This window comes from Erpetoichthys calabaricus, chromosome 2, assembly GCF_900747795.2.
Source record: "Erpetoichthys calabaricus chromosome 2, fErpCal1.3, whole genome shotgun sequence".
Classification (NCBI taxonomy): domain Eukaryota; kingdom Metazoa; phylum Chordata; class Cladistia; order Polypteriformes; family Polypteridae; genus Erpetoichthys; species Erpetoichthys calabaricus.
This window is the reverse complement of record NC_041395.2, coordinates 283,615,334-283,637,685: the sequence shown is the minus strand read 5'-3', so window position 1 is coordinate 283,637,685 and position 22,352 is coordinate 283,615,334. Positions and strand designations below refer to the sequence as shown.

General features: G+C 39.5%; 1 protein-coding gene across 1 annotated transcript in view; it reads left to right on the top strand.

Moving 5' to 3' along the window:
• The first annotated feature begins 7,936 nt into the window (after positions 1 to 7,936).
• sfrp5 (secreted frizzled-related protein 5) overlaps positions 7,937 to 22,352 on the top strand; it is a 98,663-nt gene continuing 84,247 nt past the window's right edge. The window contains exon 1 of the mRNA XM_028795657.2: positions 7,937 to 8,739. Coding sequence (XP_028651490.1) covers positions 8,205 to 8,739 — 535 coding nt within the window. The 5' untranslated portion in view covers positions 7,937 to 8,204. The remainder of the gene's footprint in view (positions 8,740 to 22,352) is intronic.

Sequence of the window (22,352 nt, the reverse complement as noted above, 5' to 3'; positions counted from 1 at the left end):
CCTGCTGTGTGTATCAATGTATGAATACCAAAGTCCTCATGTGGCCCTCGTGTCATTCTTTAGTTACTTAGATTTTGGACAGACTGCTGAATTCATCCTGACCCATCTATTACTGAATAACCCTGAATGAGTTGCTTAACTTGATATTGCTCAACTTGAAAAATAATAATGACACATTTTATATCACCTCAGGAGAGTATGCAGTATTGAGTGGCACTATATAAAATTAAGGATGTTGATCATCTAAAGTTTTGTCTCTCTAGTAATTCACTATAAAATTGCAATGATCTGATCTTCTTCAGACAAACAAGGACCAGGGATATAAACTAATGCAATGCTTCAATGAAAGGCACTATATTAAACGTTCATAATCAATGGCTGAATCTTGGCTTTTTGTATCTAAGTGTGTGCGTTTATTATATAAGTAGCATACAATAAACTAGTTTTCCTGAAATGGACGAGGAGCAGAGGAGTAAAGCAAAACAGTTTAAATTATTTAATGGCACTATACAAAATAAAACATGTGCATGATCTTGGTTTCTGATATGTGTTATATGTTTGTGTATTTATTGCATGAATGCCATAATCTGATTATCTCAAAATGGTCATGGAATTAGGGGTGTAAACGTAACTCATGCTGATCACTAAAAGATATTGGATAAAATAATTAGTTTTTAATTAAAAATTGAATCATAGACTTGAATATCTAAAGATTGTGTTTTTGAGCTGTTATTGTAAAAGAAGTGGCGCTGCCTCGCAGTAAGGAGGTTTGTTTCCCGGGTTCTCCCTTTGTGGAGTTTGCATGTTCTCCCCGTGTCTGCGTGGGTTTCCTCCGAGTGCTCCGGTTTCCTCCCACAGTCCAATGACATGCAGGTTAGGTGGATTGGTGAGTCTAAATTGTCTCTGGTGTGTGTGTGTGTGTGTGTGTGTGTGTGTGTGTGTGTGTGCCCTGCGGTGGGCTGGTGCCCTGCCCGGAGTTTGTTTCCTGCCTTGTGCCCTGTGTTGGCTGGGATTGGCTCCAGCAGACCCCCATGACCCTGTAGTTAGGATATAGCAGGTTGGATAATGGATGGATGGATGGATGTAAAAGAACAATTGGAGTTAAACAATGCCAGTTTGGATAGTCCTAGCTGGACACACCTGAGCAGCTTCTGGACAGGCCACTTTCTTGCATACAAATCAGTAGATGTCTGCAATTCATCCCATAGTGAAGGCTTTCAGTGCTCTAGTTTATCCTTAATGACTTGGTTAATTTTTACTTCAGACAAACACTGCTTCCGATAACCTTTTTCAGGAGTGGATTTATTTTACACCACTGCCAGACTCCTAGGACAACAGAAACTATGCAATCTTATAATAAGTGAAGAGAGTTCAAGAGGCTGCTTTCCTGTTCAAATTTCAGTTGAGTTCTTCTATCTGGTCCCTCTAGTGGTAATTTATTTTTCTTTTTTAATGCCATGTGTCATTCAAAAGAAAATAGAAAAGGTGCTATAAACTGCAGCAGTATATATGGTAAATATAATCACTGGGCATCTGTCGAATGAGTGTATCAGCAGAGGTGGTTCGCAGGATCACACATAAGATACTGTCTGTGTGGAGTTTTCACATTCTATCTATGTCCGCATTGGTTTTCCTGCTGATAAATGAGTTTTTCTACCACAATTCAAAGATATGAACTTTAACTTAATTGGCTCAGTTTGAGTGAGTGTGCCCTGCAATAGACATACATTCAGGGTGAGTTCCTACCTTCAGCCTCGTGCTGCTGGCTTAGGCACTTTGGGCAGGCTAAAGAATGGACAGATAGACGCACAGTATAAGAAATGCAAGTGCCTGGAGCTTAATCAGTAGCAAAAGAGGCTGCGCTGCCACATATGGCTTTTGGGCACGCCAATAAGGGAAAGAGACACAAGTTAATCCACATGATAATTCAGACATTATGGTGGAGATACACAGAGTTCATAGGTCACAGGAAGCCTTATTGTTGGGAGAAATGCTTAAAACAGAGACCTGTATCTATGCTAATGCCATCAGGATGACCTGCATAAAACTGTGTTTTGCTTTTTGGAAATTGGCATAGGAGCAAAGGAAGAACATGCAAAGTTTACAAACTGTGGTGTCTCCTTGGCAAGGAGGTAACAAATGGTGCTGCGAAAAGTTATTTCAAGTTCATAATAGTCACAAAAAATATAATTTTAAAATATTCCATCTCTTTTGTTTCCCTACTTTTTTCAAGTTAAAATGTTCTAGTGTTTGTCATGTCATGTCAATTTCTAACCCACTTAATTCAGACCAGGGTCTCTGAGATGGCTGGAGCAAGGCAGGTACAAACCCTGGACAGGTTCCAGTCTAGTGCAGGGTGAACACACACACACACGCACACACACACACACACACACACACACACACACACCAAACACACACAAGCAAGAGTGGCGTTTGGGGGTGGCAAGTGGGGCGCCTAAGGGGGCCCTGCTTTTGAGGTCCGCGTGTCCTGTTCGAGCAAATTTGTCAAGTTATATTCTCCACTTATATTCTGATAAAGTCCACGTGTTATCTTGCAAAAATTTAGCTGAATACTGTAATGAGAAAATCTAGTGCATGTTAACATTATTCTTATTATATTCGCGTTACCACACATACCGGTAACAGCATTTGACATAACTAGCCGCACGTGGGTTTGGTCAGCCTTAGGCCCCGCACACCACTAAGGCCGCCTCTGCACACAAGAGTCAATTTAGTGTTGCCAATTCACCTAATCTGCATGTCTTTGGACAGTGAGAGGAAACCGGACCACCTGAAGGAAACCCATGCAGACATGGAGAGGACATGAACTCCATGCAGGGAGGACCTGGGACACAAACCCTGGTCTCCTTACTGCGAGGCAGCAGCGCTACCACTGTGCCACCATGCCACCCTCTAGTGTTTGTTCTGACAGCAAATGACAAAAGGGTTGGATTGAATTCTAGACAAATCCAAATCAATTTGATCCTTCTAAACTCTCATCCATCATGTTGCACTGCGCACGCTGAGAAAGCTGTTTACCTGCTTACCCATTTCTGGGTTGACAACAGTTGATTACAAAGCATTCGAACATAAAAATAAACAAGCAAATCTGTAAGGGAAAATTCACACACAAAAAGATAAAAACACAAGGAAATTACATACAGTTCTTACAGAAGGTATCCCGGCATGGACTTGAACCCTGGTCTAAATACTATATGGCTGCCCGCAGCTGCCTGGTTTAATTTGCTTTACAATTAATACGTTTTAGATCACTGCCTGTGCTGAAATAAATTCCAGTCCTTCATCTTCATTACCCAATCAGTCACAGAGAGGCTTGTTGCAAACTGTCTCAGCAGTAGCAGGGATGCCAGTTCATCCTTTAATTTCAGTCAAACAGGAAAACTTTGGAAGGAAAAAAAGAGTTCACATGGGAATTCCAAAGGCAGAACATGCAAGCTTTACACAGGGAACCCTAGTAAGATCTGAACACGGGCCCAAATAATAAGACGTTTTAAAGGTATCTGCTGTATCACACAGTCATTCAGCTTAATCCAGCTTTGTTTGAACTAGCTCATCTTCTGCTTTTAATTGATTTTATGAATTCATTTGATACCAGTGGGAGAGAACCAAGCATATTCCAACAACAAAGAAGTAAGGCTGGCAGCTACCAGTCAATCACAGGACCCGCACTGCTGCCCTAACTACGTGCCTTCAAACAGTGGAGTGAAAAGCACAAAAACACTGGGAGAACATGGAAACTCCACAGCAGAGAATTTAAGCCTGCCACCAAGTATTAGGAGAGAGCAGCATGAAGGAAAATAATAATACAAAAAAAAAATCTCAAAATCAGTACCTGTGAATAGTTTTGGTGGAAGTGGGTTTGGAACCCAATAACATTATTATAGATTATCATCCATTGCATGGCTACATTTGGGTCACAATCTGGGTGGTGCGGCAATGCGCTGTATCAGTTGAAGTCAATGTTTCTCCACGCTTGCTTGAGAATAGTCTGAGCAACATCTCAGCTTCCCTTCCTATGTTGTAGAATGGTGTGCCAGAACCTCTTAGACCCTTAAAATAAAATAAACTATGAGGTCTTAAAATTAGGGAAGACAGTCAAAAGAGTTTTTTCTGCACTTAGATGTCAGTTTTGTTTTTCTGGTGATTGATTATGTTTATGGATGTAGTATTACATGCTATTCTAACGGTAACATGTATCATTCAGAAGGAAAGGTACTATATAACACATCTATGCAGTAAGTATAAGTTCTGGGTAGCTCTTAGATAAGAAAAGGTTGTAAGCACTTGAATGAAATATTTCTATATCTTGGGCTTAGATACACTGGATGCCACACAATAGTTATTGGGCTCAGATTTATGTTGTTGACTTTACAGCACCTGATTTTCATGAACAGTATGAAAAACTAAATGATGTAAATGTGCAACACTGGCAAGGTTTCGGTTTTATTGTTGTTCCTGAGGTGCAGCTGCTAGGTGATTAAAAAAAATAAAAACTTGCTTCTTAATAACCCATAAAATAACTTCCATGTGATTCTAGCAAAAAGTGATAATCTACAGCAGCAAATACCTCGGGAAGTCTTCATAAATGCCAACGTTTTCTATTATAATGTGTGAGCTTGTTAGAATTCACTACATATATTATTTATAGCAATGGGCAGTGATAGAAAAGGAATTAAAAATGACTGATTAACCGAACATATGACAGTAAAAATGAAATAATCCTTCTCAAACTGCAAGTTATTTCATTCAGGAAAGAATCATTTTTAGAAGAAGCTATCTTATGGATGTGGAATGATGTGCCATATAAATTTATTATTTATTCAGAATAATACACTGTATGTATATGTACAGCTAAACCAAATCAATTTGATCCTCCTAAACTCTCGTCCATCATGTTGTCATGCGTATAACTCAGCAATGACTTGTCACTTGACTCAGAAAGCCGTTCACCTGCTCACCCATCTTAGGGTCAAAGGTAACCAGTGCCCGTCTCAGATATCCCAATTAAATCTTCCTAAGAACAGAACTGGCTCACAAAATTAATTGTCTTAACCAACCATTATCAATCTGCTGTAATCCAAATCAGGGTCACAGTGGCCTGAGGCTGCCCTGACAACACTGGCTTCAAGGTAGGTCCAACCATGGACAGAAAACTGACAGAAGGAGTCGTGTGAGGAATTGCATTAGTGGGCGTTTTACAAGTTTATTTTATGTGGTTTTGTTGAATTGAGGTTTTCTGAAAAAATAAAGTTATTTTTATATAGCACCTTCACAGCCTCATAAAAGACATTGTTGAAGAAAATCAAATTCATGCTAAAAAGTTTGATGAATGACATTAGTGGCAGGTGGAAGAGTTTGCTTCACTGTTTTTAATGCAAACAAATTATTACTTTATATGGTGTCTTTCACAGTGCATACAATGGTCTTACAAGTAGCCTTTTTTAAGCCTAAAATGTATATTCATAACTGCTAAAATTTCTATAAGAAGACAAAGAGATGGTACCTTATTCACTCCCCATTCCTTCTCCTGAATATGATTAACAATCACAGAGATTATTAATTGAATGACATTTGGTACTCTTGCTTTCCTAGTCAGACAGAGGAATGTCATTCCTCAGTAACGGGAACACACCCTCTTGTTCTCCTTTTTTAAAAATGTGGACCGCTACCACACTCTTCCAGGGCCAAAGCACTCCTAATGAAAGCCAAATCACAAACACAACATCAAGTGCTTTTAGCATTTCCAGTTGCATCTCTCCCAGCCCCGCACCTTTGCCACTATGGAGCTTTTAATCATACCAGCCAAAGAGATTAACTTAACCCCAACAATTTCCTCTGGCACAGCCTAACTCAAGGAGGATATATCCAGAGACGTTCTTCAAAGTGCTCCTTCCAATGATATCCACTGTTGAAGTCAATGTTTCTCCACCCTTGCTTGAGAATAGTCTGAGCAACGTCTCAACTTCTCTTCCTATGTTGTTGAATGGTGCACCAGAACCTCTTAGATACTGTCTGGAAGTTATTATCTACGGCCTCACCAAACTCCACCTACTGTATACATTGGTCTTCGCTTTGGTCACTGCCACAGTTGGCATCTTCGTGGCCTGCCTTTTCTTCTCTGACTGTCCATCTAACATTGCATGAAAGGCCTCTTTCTTCATCTTCCCAGCTTCCTTCTACATGTGCTGACTACTTGGGCTGCCGTAAAGATTGGTAGCAGAAACCCTTTGGTCAGATCCTTGAAACTGTCTTCACCATTAAGGTCTCTAACAAGCTTCATTCAGACACTATGTCCTTGAACTCTACTGAGATGCATGAGAAGCTCTGCTCTAGTCATGCCCATCTCATCTTCACAACTTGTTTGGGATTTTCATATCTATTTAGCCGGTTCTCCAACCATCTGAGCCAGTTCACTACCAAGTGGTGATCACTTGACAGCTTAGTATCTCTCTTTACCCAAGTTTTTAAAACATATGGCCTCAAATCAAATGACATGACTATAGAGTCCATCATTGACTATTGTCCCAATATTCCATTAGTAGTTATACATATGTGCAGCCTAGTGTTTGATATTGATATTTCTTGTGGATAATACACAACTAGTGCAGAAAGCAAGTAAAAATGAATGTCTCGAATTCACATCAGGAGAGCTGCTCCTCCCAAGCATGGCTGTCTGGTTGGTCTACAGCCTCCTCCTCAGCTATGGACATGAAATTGGGGTAGAGCCTGAAAGAATGAGATTTCAAGTACAAGAGGTGGAAATAAGGTTACTGCAGAAGGTTGCTGCACTCACTCTTCAGACATGGTAGGGAGCTCAGCAATACAGGAGGAGCTTGGAGTAGAACTGTTGCTTCTCAGGGCTGTGAGGGACTAGTTAAGGTGGTTTGTGCAAGCGGTTAGAATGCCTCTTATATTCCTCCCTCTGGAAATGACCACAGTGCAGAGTCCCTAGGCACTCTTTAGGGTATTTAGTTTAACAGTCTTAATACTGTGAAAGATGCTATATTACAATAAAAAGAAACATTCAGAGTCTTACTGAAAATCACATTTGTTTTTAATATTATTCACATTACTAAGGCTATGCTTATGAATTTATAATGTATTTAGGTTCAGAAAAAGAATGATGGATTTATTAAGTTTTAAAAACGCTGTCTCTATGAATACTGCATGGCTATGAAAGTCTATAAATATGGTAAATTAAAAGCTGGGACATTTAAGCAAACTCAGTCTCAATCTGAACTTAACAAAGTGCTTCACATTTCTTGCATTCAGTTTAACAAAGGATCTCCATTTGAAAGCAATGATTAGGGTGAGAGGTACTTTATAAAATAATGATTGATTTACAAAAGAAACAAAAACAAGCTTATCAAATGAAGCGAAACCATACGAAAGTCTACTTCTCTCACTCTTCACAGTCTTTAACATTTGTATTGATTTAAACAAAGACTGTTTTTATGACTACAGAAGGGAGCTATATAACTTAACTGTAGAGTTCAGAAAGAATTAATCAAGATATTTCCTGATTCATCATGCAGTTTGCTTTAACAAATCCTATTGTTTACTGGTAATTACTTGTACTCATGCCATTTGTCTTTAGTATTAAGCCAATCTTTTACTTTTGGCGTAGCAGGAATTGTCTTTTTTCTCTCTCTCTCTCTTTGCATGTTCCTCAACGGGATTTTCTAAAGCCTGCCTGCTCTGCCAGCTCCTGGAGTCAAGTCTGTCAGTGACATAAAAGGACCAGAATTAAATGGAAAGGGGGAGGGAATGGAATCTGTGTGATGGGTGTGTCTCTTAGATGAAAGAGGAGGTGACCTGACATTCTAATTGGCTCCTGCCTGCTGCTGGGGCTAAGGAAACGCCCATGGGAGGAGCCCAGGAGATGCAGCCTACAGAGGGGCTGGAGAGTGGCAGAGCTCAATGATCCACAGCCTCTTAAGCACTAAGGTGCACCTCAGGAGAGCAGAAGAGTGAAACAAAAGTTTCTCTCTCTCTTCTTAAAGAACTACTTAGAAGAGCTGAAGGGGTCTCAAGAAACCCAGGAGGAAGGAGAGTGAACAGGAGCCAACCATATGATTTTAAGGCAGAAATTTGACTTGCAAGCAACTTTATTTTAGGACTATTCCATCTTTTTTTTAATTTTTTATTTTTTTTGTAATCATCACTTCTTGCAGCAGAGGATGGAGCAATATGGAAAAAGGCTTCTGCCACAAAAACTGGTAGCCATGGTGTTGGGACTGCTCTTTGCTCTCCCCTCAGCTGTATCTGCAGAGGAATATGACTACTACAGTTGGCAGTCTGACAACAATCCGAACAGCCGCGTCTACCCAAAAGCGGCGCAGTGCATTGACATCCCGGCAGACCTTCGTCTCTGCTATACTGTGGGCTACAAAAAGATGCGCCTGCCTAATCTTCTGGACCATGAGTCCATGCCTGAGGTGAGGCAGCAGGCAGGCAGCTGGGTGCCACTTTTGGCTAAGCGCTGCCATGCTGACACACAGGTCTTCCTTTGCTCTCTCTTTGCACCCATCTGCCTCGACCGGCCCATTTACCCCTGCCGCTCCCTGTGTGAGGCAGTGAGAGACAGCTGTGCCCCCATTATGGAGACCTATGGCTTTCCTTGGCCTGAGATGCTTCAGTGTGAGCAATTTCCAATCGACAATGACCTCTGCATTCCCACGCAGTTCTCAAGCAACCAGGCCACAGTGGCACCAGGTAATCTGTTGTTATGTTATTTTTGTCTTTTTTTCCATTATTGCTTCATGAATTATAAAACCTTCTTGGGGGCACAAACTTGCCTGCACTCTGTGTGCATGTGACTGCACATAAACTCGGCTACTTGAATTATTCAGTTTGCTGTACTCAGGCCTGGCTGCAGTTTGAAAGTTGGCCTTAGAGCGGGAGAGATTTTATTGCATGCAGGTGCACATAATCCAAAACTTCTATCTGTATAAACAGGGGGCTGTACCATGCCGGGCCAAGTAGGAGTTGGTGTATGTATGGTGGGGTCCCCAAAAATATGTCAAAACTTTCTTTTTAGCCAATTTGTAATAGCTTAAAGTCATATTTTCGTTTTTCTCATAACGTAGCTGACCAGCAGTAGTTAATGTGTATGAGTGGCTAAGGTGTCCAACAAAGTGTGCTGCTGCACAACTTGGTGGGTGTCCAACCTGAGATTGTCTATAAATCTGCGCTTGTTAACAGAACAAAAAGGCTATGAGCCTTCATCCATGTGGTGAAACCACTTTATGCAATTTTACGGTGGCAATGTGCCTTTTTATTAACTATTTGTCAGTTGTCACAGTATAGTAAACTAAGAAGATGAGGCTAGTAAGTAAAACACATAGCACTGGGTCTTGTCAGCTTAAAAAATGTAAACTCGTCACTCTGCTATGTTCAACCACATCACACGACACTTAGGTTGTATGCCTGTACTGAGTGTTCCCTGCACACAGAAGCTGGTTGCCATCACTCAGAGGAAAACCTGGGGATTCCAATGGTGTTGTATGTGTTATATTCAGGTCACCTGTAGCATGGATGTGAGGCATTGTTTCAGATCCAGACACAATTTTCTTTTTGATATTAACACTCTATTATTGTTAAGGTCTTGTTGACCTGCTTCCTTGCTGTTTTTCTCACTGTATCAACTAGAAAGCACATGGCTATCATTTCACACTTGACCAACTGGGTGACTCATTTAATCTGCAAGTATAAAAATTTGGAATCAAACTTACAAAGGTGCTGCTTACTTTCTGCTCTGTTCAATTAACAATAATGCCTCAAAACATAATAAAACACGTTTATTAAAAATACACTATAGCCAAACAGATTCATATATACACACTTCCATTTTTAGATTGCTCTTATTCAGCTGGTGCATGTGTTAGTGTTTAGGGTGCTAGACTGGCAGCTACAGAGCTCTCAGAGCAATTCAATTGCCATACCTGCTTGTCCGAATATAAAATATTTACCACTTAAAAATTTTATACAGTAAAAATGTAAAAATGGTATAAAAAAACAAAACTGTACTAACATATAAACTGCCATATGTGGAAATAAGGAGAAGGAAGATACATGCTTTCCATTAATGACATTAAGGCTATGAAGTTGACCCAAAATCTGTGATCAAAATTACACAAAATGTATTAACTAAATCACGTACTTACAATAACCACCATTCCATCACTCTATACAGTCATTATCAAACTGGCAGAATCCCTTTCAAGGTCAATAGGATTGGTAGCCTATTCCCAGAAACATCAAGTATAAGGTAGGTATGAACCCTAGATAGGTCACTAGGGCTGTATGGCTGCAGGGCTCACATATACAGACACCGGGCCAGTTCAAAGACGTCATCTAACCTAACCTGCACACCTCTGGTATTGTGGGAGAAGAGCCCACATAGAAATGAAGAGGGTCCCATTAAAATCAAATATGTTTACATGCATTAAAAGAAAAAAATATATTATCAATGTAAAGAACTATATAAGCTAAAGATTCTTAGCTAGCTAAATGTATGTAGTATACAGCATTGAATCACATTTTCTAAACCAGCTTCTCTCAACCTTTAAGTATTTGCGACCCGAGTTTTCATAACAGTTTTAATCGCGCCCCCCTAACGTTTTTTTGAAACCCTGATAAAATTTATTCCTATATTTTTTTCCTGCCGATACACCGCTACAAGTTTAAAATTTCCCTACAAATAGCGAAATTACGCCACATATGGCAACATTTGCGCCGCCTTTTTTGTTACTTCAAAACAAACTGCTTCGGGACTGTTGAAGTCTACACTTTTTAAAAATGTTCTACAGAAATTACCATTAAGGTGTGTGGTTTGAAAAACGAGAATGAAAAAATTAAAGTCCAAGGAAAATTTAAAAGTGAAACAAGCTTGCAGCTTTGAATGTAAATGGCATCTTGCAAAACTCTACAGCACTGGAATTAAAAAAAAATTCAGACAGGCCCAATTGATATTTTAAATTTGTATTTGTTGACCAAAGCGCCCTTGGCTTCATCAGCATGTGAACAGCTGAAATTCTAATACTGGGTTACCATTTGCACTTTGTGGGTCAACGTTGTGGAGCATCTAGCTAGACAATCTATGCCACCCCCTCCCCACCACCACCTTCCAGGGATGAGATGATATACTCATTATAATACCTCTCGGCCGAAAAATCCAAAGAAAACAAAAATAAAGACAAAAAAAAAACCAGCTTGCAGGCACAGCATCCATCAAACCCCGGGGGATGGGAATTGCTTTTCTCTCATGCTTAGAGTTGAAACTACCAGCTTTGGACTTGGCAACTTTATTTGGTGGTATGCATCTGGCTGCAGCTGGCATCACTGTTAACTCTTAAGCCTAACAGCATGGAAGAATACCTGCAGTAATAATAAGACACACAGAAAAAAATAGATAGATAGATAGATAGATAGATAGATAGATAGATAGATAGATAGATAGATAGATAGATAGATAGATAGATAGATAGATAGATAGAACAATGGCAAGTAAAAACTATTATAAGTAATGTGTACAGCTGCTCAGATATACCACCTGATAAATATTATTTTTATAACTTTTTCTGGCCTTTCTTCATTCCCGATACTTAAATGCTCACCTTCTTAAACTTCAGCTCTTTATTTTTGGGTTTTGCAAAATTCTCCCCCATAGCTCTTCACAAGGAGCTACTGTATATTCACCTGGCCTGCCCATATTGACTCCTTGTTATCCACTCTTTGACCACTTTATAATTAGAATAGCCAGATTCAAAGAGCACTTCAAGGACCTGCTAACTCCCTTTTTTAGTTAAAATGAGAACTATTATCAGATGGGTCACTACCATTTACCATAATTTGTATATTTCATGTCAAACACTGAACTGTCCCATTTACATAATTTGGATTAGGAATACCACACATAATTTTGAAAAAATAAAAGATATTTTCTCCAGATTGATTTGAATGGAGTTTCAGTTAAGCCCTTCAATTGTTCACGTAAATTCTTTGTCAGGGTGCTGTCTGTGAAAGCCTCTACGGTAAATAAAGGGGGCAAAAGATCAAAGTCAATTCCTCACTGAAAAATAAAAAAAAGAAATTTAGGCGCATGACATTTTGGCAAAGGAGCTGTCTTTTTGGTGTTCCACGGCCAAGACCTTGTGTTGTCTAACTTGCTTCTTCTTACTTTTCAGCTTGGAATAATCTTTTGTCTTTTTTTTTTTTTTGCCGACACACTGATGCTACCCGATTTCAAAATGTAAAGATTAACCAATTGAACAAAATGACTGACAAGAGTTCTTATTAATTGGCAGCTATGCAATCCATTGAAGCATTGCAAAATATTGAAGCATCTACATGAATATGAAGTGTAAGCTCTAATAATTTTCAGCAGCACACCGTAGCATGCCTGCTACTTTGAGTCCAAATTAGTAAGACCAAAAAAGACTTGGCCATTGCCCTCATGTGTCACAACCTCTCCCCAGACAAACAGCAGACCTGTCACTGACATGCATGAGTAAGCTTCAGAATTTAAAATAAAAGAGTTGTCTTCCAGGGTAGCAAACTGTAAATAACATGTATCTTTGGTAATGCACTGTAAGGTTCAAGGGAGTAACATTCTGGAATCCTGCTTAATCAAATTCCAGGTCGTCTGGGCCAGGCCCTATTTCCTACACAAAGTGTCAGTCCATAGCAGAGCCCGCTCATGCCCACAACCACATTCACACAGAAGCACCTTGGAATCATCAATCAGCTTGAGCAGCATGTCTTTGGGGAAATGGAAGGAGCAGAATTCAAAAGCAGGACTCATGAGGCAGCCGTGCTGCTCAATGCACCACTCTCCAAGTGACACTGATTATATTTGAAATTGGCCATTAAATAGCTATTTTGGCAGTGGTAAAGTTCATCCCACATAACCAAATCTAGTTATAAATAATAGAATGAACAAACAGCCACATCTATCATCCTGAAATATTGTGCAGACCACTGGAAAGGGAGGCCAAAGTTAGAAAGCCAAATTTGTGATTGGGTGCAAGAGTCAGCTCTCATATGTTAATCTGTTTGGTAAAGTATGTGGACAGGTGGCTGCACCTCTGTAGCCACCTCTGGGCTTGAAACCTTACGTTTTCCACTGCCAGCTAAATGAGTAACTCTGAGCAAATTACAATAACTGCAGTTAAGGGACAAGGAGTTCATATTTCTCATTAAGTGATATGAGTAAGCAGTAGTGACCAAAATGTTATATATCCATTCATCCATCTTCCTAACTCGGTTATCCAGGACAGGGATACGAGCAGCTGGAGCATATCCTACCAATCATCGGCCGCAAGGCAGGAACAATCTCTAGATAGGGTGAAAGTTATATATGTACACTAAGATAAATTATAACAAATAGAAAAACATTTGGCTAAAATTACAACATGATTTTTTTAGCATGAAAAGTGCAAACTGTTTCAGTTTGTATGAAAGTGTAATTTGATCTAGTAAAGATGACACTATTATTGATTAATAAATTAAGTAAGCTCAGAACACTGATAAAGCTGGTCAAGAAAGTATTAAAACCTTATAATACTGTAAAAAACAAAAGATTTAAACAATCCCATAAGTTGTGCTGCGGCCTCTTACAATTTGAATCAAAGTTACTTACCAGGTTGTTCTCGTTCTGTAGTTTTCCAAAGGGGACTAATCAAATGCACTGCAAATGTGAAGAAATCATATCAGTTTGATTTAAAAATGTGTGTGTTGTTCTATGCCATCATCTGCCATCCCATCTATAGCTAGTTTCTGCTATATTCCCTCTTTTCTCATAAGTTTAAACAGAGAAAGATACTTTAGAAAGTGGATGGATGCACTGAATAAGCGTGATAGTAATCCAAGCCTCTTGCGCTAATCAGTAAAAATTTTAAAAAGCGAACCACATCAGTTGAATTAATAGAGTAACAAGCAATCTTGAACCTTTGTAGATGGGTGTGCATAACAGAAAGTCCACTGTTATGAAGATATCTGCGGCCCGTTAAACGGATCACATGATCTCACCTTAACCACACCTTTGTGCGCCTGCGCCAAGTTAGACAGGGCATTGAATTGCCTGGAGCATAACTACGAGGGACGTTCAAATAGTTTCCGCACTTTTATTTTTTCGTTGAGAACGGTGATGGCTGGAGCAGTAGTAATTGGGCATTAAAAAACTGCTACGTCGATGGGAAAATTGCATCGCAAACGAAGGTGACTATGTTTGTTTATGAGATTCTTAATAAATAGAGTTTTAAAAAGTGCGGAAACTTTTTGAACGTCCCTCTTATCTACATAACCCCTAACCCATAGCCCCCCCCCCCCCCCCCCATCTTTTTCACTAAATGAATTCGTTATTGCATGTTGTATTTTTATTTTTTCTCTTTTTGTCTCGGCATTTGCTCAGTCGTCGCGCTTCGCTTTCATCTGGAGGTCACGTCTGAACCCGTAACTGAAGGTGAAGTTCGCGTGTGCTCTCTGCAGTCCAGTATGATCGACCCCGCTATCCGTTAAAAATTTAAATGAATCCTTTACAATCTAAGGCGTGAATGTCACATTTAGAAACTCTGTACAACCTGGTGTGGTGTGTGGTACCCAGGGCCGGATTTTCCTATAGGCTAACTAGGCTTCAGCCTAGGGCCTCAAGATCAAGAGGGGCCTACATTCAAATTGTTAGCAAAATTTTATTATCTCTCATGTAATTTACAAACTTAAAAATGGAAGGTGAAAGGGCCTCATAAGTGGAATAGCCTAGGGCCTCTTTTCATATAAATCCGGCCCTGGTGGTACCTACCATTTTGTTCCGTGTAAAGTTTGCACGTGTGTGCGATTGCACTCTGAAGAGCTTATTGTTTAATTTTAGATGTGGGCCTCGTTGTAAACGGTGAATCAATGCAACGGACGCACGGCCAGTTGATCCGCAAAGCTGTCATCTTAACCTTAGATCAGACGGCTTCAACCCATATGGTGTGTCCTAAATAGGCAAAGGTTAAATACATTATGACTGTGTTGCCCCACTACTTTAATAATTAAATTCCATATTATCGGATTATCAAATGAATTAATGAGAATGTGTTACAATTCCTAAAAGGGATGTCGCATTGCTTAGAGTTAAGACCTCACAGCTCCACAGGCACAGGTTCAGATCTAGTCGAGTTAACCTGATTTCCTCCCCAGACCCCTTGCCATACATTTGTATTTTTGGCAACCCAGAACTGTCACAGTGTTCCCTGGTCCCTGACCATGACGACCCAGCAATGAAATAAACAGAAACTAAATTAATAACTAATCATTACGTTTGAAGCCGTAAAAATAATCGAGTCGCTTTTCAATGCACTATCTTTGGACGCTATAGCAGGTAACTTCTGATTCTTCCTAGGAAGACTGCTTCGAGGAACACCTGGACATCCCCGCTCACTTCTTACAAAAAAAAAAATCAGAACAGCAGCGTGCCATGCAGTATTGTGCCTTCTACACATTAAGTTATTCTGTAGGCGCTCCAGGACAAATGGTAATTATGAACATCAGGAGCCTCTTATAGCCTCGTGAAGCCCTCCCTACCTGCTAGGTGTCTGCGGACTGCTTAGCTTCAAAGTGCACGAAATAAGTAGCAAAGTACAGGAAAGACGGCGCTTCTCTCTCCTCATACTTCAGTCCGCACAAAATACCACAGTCGGTCCAATCGGGCTACTGGAAAGCTCCACTAGGAAATGTATTGCCGATCTGTTTTCCCTTTACTAAAAAAATATTCATATTTAAATACTGTGGTACCGGTTTAGTTTCTTTTAGTGGAGAGCAAGTTGAGCATCTACTTTTTTTCGGCACAAAACTCCATTTATACCACAGGAACAGCACGTAAAGCTTGGGGATCTACTAATAAAGATTGCGGGAGGTCTCCGGAGGTGCAGCTCCCTCTGCGCAGCGCTTTTGTTGCAACTGTGACTTCTGATTTCGCTTCTGAACTTTAATCTCTCGTTATCTATCGCATGCCGCTGCATCCAGTGACGACCTGATAATCTATGTACTTTGATGTTTCATTTACAGGAAAAAAAGAACAATTTAATGTTTTTTTAACCCGATCTGCCAACAGTGTTAAAAGGGATCAGAACAAGAGGAACCGTTCAGCTTATTTGTTGTGTTCACTGGATACAAATTATACTTTCAGGAACTCTGGTGCTTAAATATTTAAATATAAACGTTTATTTTTCCAATTACTACCCACTCCCTGCCTTTATATTGAAAATGTGAAAGGGATTCTTTTGTCCATTTAAAAACCTGAACAGTTTTTTTTTTTTGTTAACTTTCAGTTTTATTTGTTGTACTATATCTACACCTCTTTATATGGCTTTGGTCAGTCTTAAAATCTAATCTGAAAGACAAACCAGACACTGGTGTGGCTGCTGGAGTTTGAGTTTACTGGGAAGGAAGAGCAAACACTTAAATAATATTGCAGCTTCATAGAGCCCTATAGATGAAGGGCTTGATGGTGGACAAACACTGAGTCACTAGTGAGGTCTGAACTTTCAGGCTACAAGCCTTACCTTCTAGCCCACACTTAATTGTCTGGTTTACAACGCTAAAGCTCTTCATACGCAGATATCTTTTTCACATGCTTTTGCATTAGAAGCATTAAGTTTTAACCACTATGCACTGCCGCCCTCTTATTTGTTGCTTTCAGAAAACTATTGGCCTTTATAGGAGAATCACAGGCAAAGTGGTCTGTTATACTTGCACTGGCCTAACAGTTCAGTCTACAGAGTGACAAATCTGCAACAAATGTTGCTTTCACAATCCACTATTCATTGTCAACTACTGTATATAATTTTGGCATTCAGAAATTTTCTTTGTTAAAAAGACAAGCAGCCAGGAAAATTCAAAGTACAGTATTGTATTAAAGGATTAATGGATTGATTTAAGTACATATTAACAAAGTCAGAGGTTGCAGTTAGATACTAGTTTTGCACATTTCATCAAAATTATTAAATACCATCCTAGAAAGAAAGAGAGAAAGAAAGAGAAAGAAAGAAAGAAAGAAGCAGGTAAGTGGCTTAGTCAGAATGTGCACTTTTTCACAGCCATATATTTTCTATTAATCACTAGACTGGTTAGGCCTGTGAATAAATTATACCGCAGAGTCAGCAAACAGAAATGCATCCTCAGAATTATGGGTAATTAATTAAATAGAAAAACTGATAAGAACATTACAATGTATTTGGTTTCCAGAAAACATTTCCTGCATTTCAAAATGTTGTATCTAAAAAACTATTCGGTCAGCACCTCTACCACACTAGCTGCTAAACTGGAATTTTGTAGGCTGTAAATAAGAACACAGTAAATTGATGCAGATTACACTGGCATGGTATATATATATATATAAACGTATATATATGTATATTTATGTACTGTATGTATGCAGAAACACACACACATTTTATATATATATATATATATATATATATATATATATATATATATATATATATAGTGAGCAGTTGCAGTAATTTCTATTTTTACAGCTGATTCAATTACAGAGAAAACACACTTTCACACAGATACTGCAGTTTAGCAAATGTCTCCTATACAACGTCTGGTATCACTTGTTGTGTACTGTATTGGGTTTAACACTCAGAAAAGTCCTTTTAAACACATTTTATCATTGAACTTCAAATAACAACTTTGGAGTCCTTTAAAGACACACAGAAAATGTGATCAACTTCTTCACTCGTTTGACTCCAGTCAGGAGTTCCTCAGAATTAAAAGAATTCAAACGTGTCTCCTTCAGCACTATCAAGCTGCATCTTGGTAGGACCACAAGCACTGCATGCCTGTTAAAGAGAAGAGCTGGCCAGGAAGTGAACTGATTGTATAGGCAATTAACCAGCTATAGAGATGTTTGTTACTGTGAGATATGAGACTAGTGCAAAAGTGCAGGAGATCTTATACTATATTAAACTGGCATCTGTCTTAAAGTGGGTTTTGTCTGTAATTAAATCTGCTCTAAAAAGGTGGGGTCCAATTGCGACGGTGACATCTGTCTTGAAATTAATTAAACTGATTGAAAACAACAACAACATTTATTTCTATAGCACATTTTCATAATAACAATGTAGCTCAACGTGCTTTACATGATGAAGAAAGAAAAAAAAGAAAATAAATATTTAAAATTAGGGAACATTAGTTAAATTAGAATAAAAGTAAGGTCCGATGGCCAGGGAGGATAGAAAAAACAAAAAAAACTCCAGACAGCTGGAGAAAAAAAAAAAAATCTGCAGGGGTTCCAGGCCACGAGACCACCCAGCCCCCTCTAGACATTCTACCTAACATCAATGACCTCAATCAGTCCTCATGGTATTCAGGGTTCTCATGGAAGAATTTGATGATGACGGTCATGTGGACTTCTGGCCTTTAGTTCATCAATGTAGGAACATCACGGTGCTTTGATTAGGTGGTGGTGGTGCAGATCGCCACCACAGAAAACCGGATAAAGAACAGAAGAGAGAGTAGGGGTTAGTACGGATTTTGGAGCCACCATGAATAATAACGATAATTAATTGAATATACAGAGCATCAGGAATTAACCAAGATGAAGCTATGAGAAAGCCATGTTAAAGTAATGTGTTTTTAGCAGTTTTTTAAAGTGCTCCACTGTATTAGCCTGGCGAATTCCTATTGGCAAGCTATTCCAGATTTTAGGTGCATAACAGCAGAAGGCCGCCTCACCACTTCTTTTAAGTTTAGCTCTTGGAATTCTAAGCAGACCCTCATTTGAAGATCTAAGGTTACGATTTGGAGTGTAAAGTGTAAGACATTCCGAAATATAAGATGGAGTGACATTATTTAACATTATTTAAGGCTTTAAATCATCCAAAGAGCAATAACTAATATACTGCCTGACCTCACAGAAGACAATTTACAAGAACTGTTCTGGGGCAGGAAGCCTGGCTCTACAGTACAGTGCAGTACAGTAGAATAAAACATCCCTTTAAAGTGTGGGTGGGTTGTGTCTCTGCCCTGTGATGTGCCGATTGCTCAGGCCTTGCATCCTATTATTTCAGGGATAGATTGATCCAGCTGTTTTGCAACTTTTCCCAGAATATGCAGGTTAGAATGATGGACGGATCAGTCTCATTAAAGATTTTCTCTGCCAATGTTGTTTTAGTGCCTCATCCTTTATATTCTGGATATTAATATGAGAAACAACATAATAAAGAATTTAGTAAGTCTACCCAAAGCACCATGATGTTCCAACAATGATTGATGGATTAAAAGCCAGAAGTCTGTATGACCATCAGCATCAAGTGACTCCATGAGAACCCTAACTACAAAGAGGACTATTTCATTTATGTTAGGTAGAATGCTCAGAGGGGACTGGACGGTCTCGTGGTCTGGAACCCCTACAGATTTTATTTTTTTCTCCAGCTTTCTGGAGTTTTTTTTTTTTTTCTGTCCACCCTGGCCATCGGACCTTACTCCTTTTCTATGTTAACTAATGTTGTCTTATTTTAATTTCTTATTTTGTCTTTTATTTTTCTTTTCTTCATTATGTAAAGCATTTTGAGCTACTTTTTGTATGAAAATGTGCTATATAAATAAATGTTGTTGTTGTTATAAGTGTATTTATTGTCCCTTAATCATGACTGTCTGATGCACTACATGGTCTGCTCATTTACATCATTTTGATTTCTCCACTGGTTTTCCTGTCACAATCCAAATATGCACATGTTAAATGGCAGCCCTAATTTGGCCTGGTTATGACTGAGTGAGGATGCGTGCAGAAGTGTGCCCTGCAAAGTATATCTGCCCAGTGTTAACCTGCCTTGTTCTTGAGCTCCATGTGATTGGCATATTGGATTATGTGACCTCAATAAACTGATGTGCCTTGCAAAAGGAAGAGACACACACAGGCAATATTTCTAAATACAATCCCTCTTAGCACATTTGCCAAATTTCTCCTCCTGGTTGGATTTTCTCAGAAATCATCTGCAATCACTTTAACAGATGGAAGCCTGGGCTGTTCAGTTTCATGGGTGGTGACATTGTGCGCTTTATGATTTCTCCACTGCTTTATTTCTATTTTACTGTCTGACACAGAGTGAAGTAAAAATCCATCTCATCCTCACACCTCCTTTACCGCCGTGTCCAAACACCCCCAAGAGATGTAAAGCACAGGAAAGTATGCTATTCTTGAGTAAAGTGTGTTACACTGTGGGGGACTGTGTTAACTCCTGGACACATGTCATCTGCCCTGTAGGCGAGCTCATTACTAGCATTCTCTTTTACTGCTGCTCATGTGGATGAGGCAGCTACACTTGATGCTTTTTGGAGGCAACAAGACTGGTTGCATGATTGCCATTTGCAAGTGTTACCTTTTTAATTTTTGGTTTAAAACATTGTGTGCTTTCCACTCTGCAAATTCAAAGACATTACACTTAGTAGGATTCATGCTAAACCCAAACTAAGCGCAATATAACTGTGAGGAGCAGTCATGTGTTAGACATGTAACTTTATCTGCAAGTTACCTGAGTTGTACATGAGAATATATTAGGGTGTCCATGCCTATTGTTTCTTGGTAGAATATGTCTCAGTTTGATGACCAAGAAAACATACTTGTGTACAAATAAAGTGCATTTATTGTGCTATATATACAGTAATTTGTGTGGGATTAAAAGATTTACAGATATAGAAGATAATTTTATTTTTTGAAGCTACACTCTTAAAAACAAAGGTGCCAGATTGGTTCTTCAGAGCGATGCACTGACAGCTCAGAGCATTCCGATTTCTAGAAGTTCAGCATAGTCAAGCACTGAATAGGACTTTAACTTTAAACTACAGATAAATAAAGATAACACATTTGTCTGTTGGGGATCAAGACTCATCCACATGAAGGTTCCATAAAGAGCCTTTATTTATTTAGATCTGTAACAGGCTTCATCCAGTCAACAACCAGAAACAGCAAATTTGTGAAATACCAATGGGTCATGATTTTAAAAGGAGCCTTTCTGCATACGCCCAGTAACACCAAGGCCAAGGTCAGGTTTTCTAATTCTGTTAGTGTCTTGCTAGCCACCCTACCATATGTTAGAGTTTTCGGGGGTGGTCACATCTTAAGGCGTTTTTAAAAGAGCAAGAACCCTTCACAGAATAAATTTTAATTAGTCAGGCAATGGGTCTAGGAAGAACGACAGAAAAAAAACGTATAGTACCATTAAAGAACCTTTTTTTAAAAAAAAAATGTATATAAAATTGTAGTTTTCACAAACACCTGATACAACACCCCACACAGCTAGGCTACACTGGCCCTCTATCAATTTCTATTTTTTTTCGTCATTTTCGGTTTTCAGTTTTCCCAACAAAAGTGCATTGAAAGTTATAGGACTGCTTGTCTTAAAGGCTCATCATTTATAAACCCAGACTCCTCTGTCGTGGCGTGTGTCCCTCCTGCCAAGCTTCTTCCAACTTCTCTAGCGCTCAAACCTTTTGCTGTAACTGCTCTTCCTGGAGTGGATTGTGTTTAATATCACGTTTTCACAGTCCTGCTATTTAATATCTGGACGAGCTTCCCTTGGCCTATTCTCCGAGTACCACAGCTTTTGTCCTAGTGACGTGCGTGTTCCGTTAGTTGTCGACCTTAAACGGTTTTCCGCGTGCGCATGCTCAGTGATAGACCGGTGCCTCTCTCTGCGTTAGTCCTGCCTTGCATTCGATGCTGCAGAGATAGGCTCCGATACTGACTCCGCATAAAACTGTAGCAGAGTTGAAGGTTGGTGGGCTTTTTTTATTGTATCTGTCTTTGGCGCCCCTTCCGTCTCGGCAGCGAAACATAGCGGATGACAGAGACTTTTTTTCTTTGCTTTTTATTTTAACTGTTGTACATTATTCGTCGTCAGTTATTAGTCCTCCTCTGACGTGTCTGCCTCTACTGCCATATCCATAAAACTACCGTCTACCGCGGTCAGGATCTGAGATTACTATCAGAAAGGACTTTTACAGACACTATTCTGCTTTTAACTGAAAGCCACATAAAAGCCAACAGCGTAGTGAAACAAAAAGCAAATTACATATAATAAGACCACAACTCTTTCCCCGCCACCTACTGCCTCTGTGGCGATTCTTATATTGAAAAGTACAGCATAAATTAGCTGTCACATGCACGCAGGGGTTGAAGCGGCACGCAAGACGTTTCTGTATGGTCAGCCAACAGTGGAGGGAGACACATGTCAAGGTTGCACACCGGGCAAGCGCGAAATATTGAACCGACACTTTGTGAGAACTGAGAGTACCGGCTGACTACAGGCGCTTCCGGCAAGCTTGGAAAAACTCTT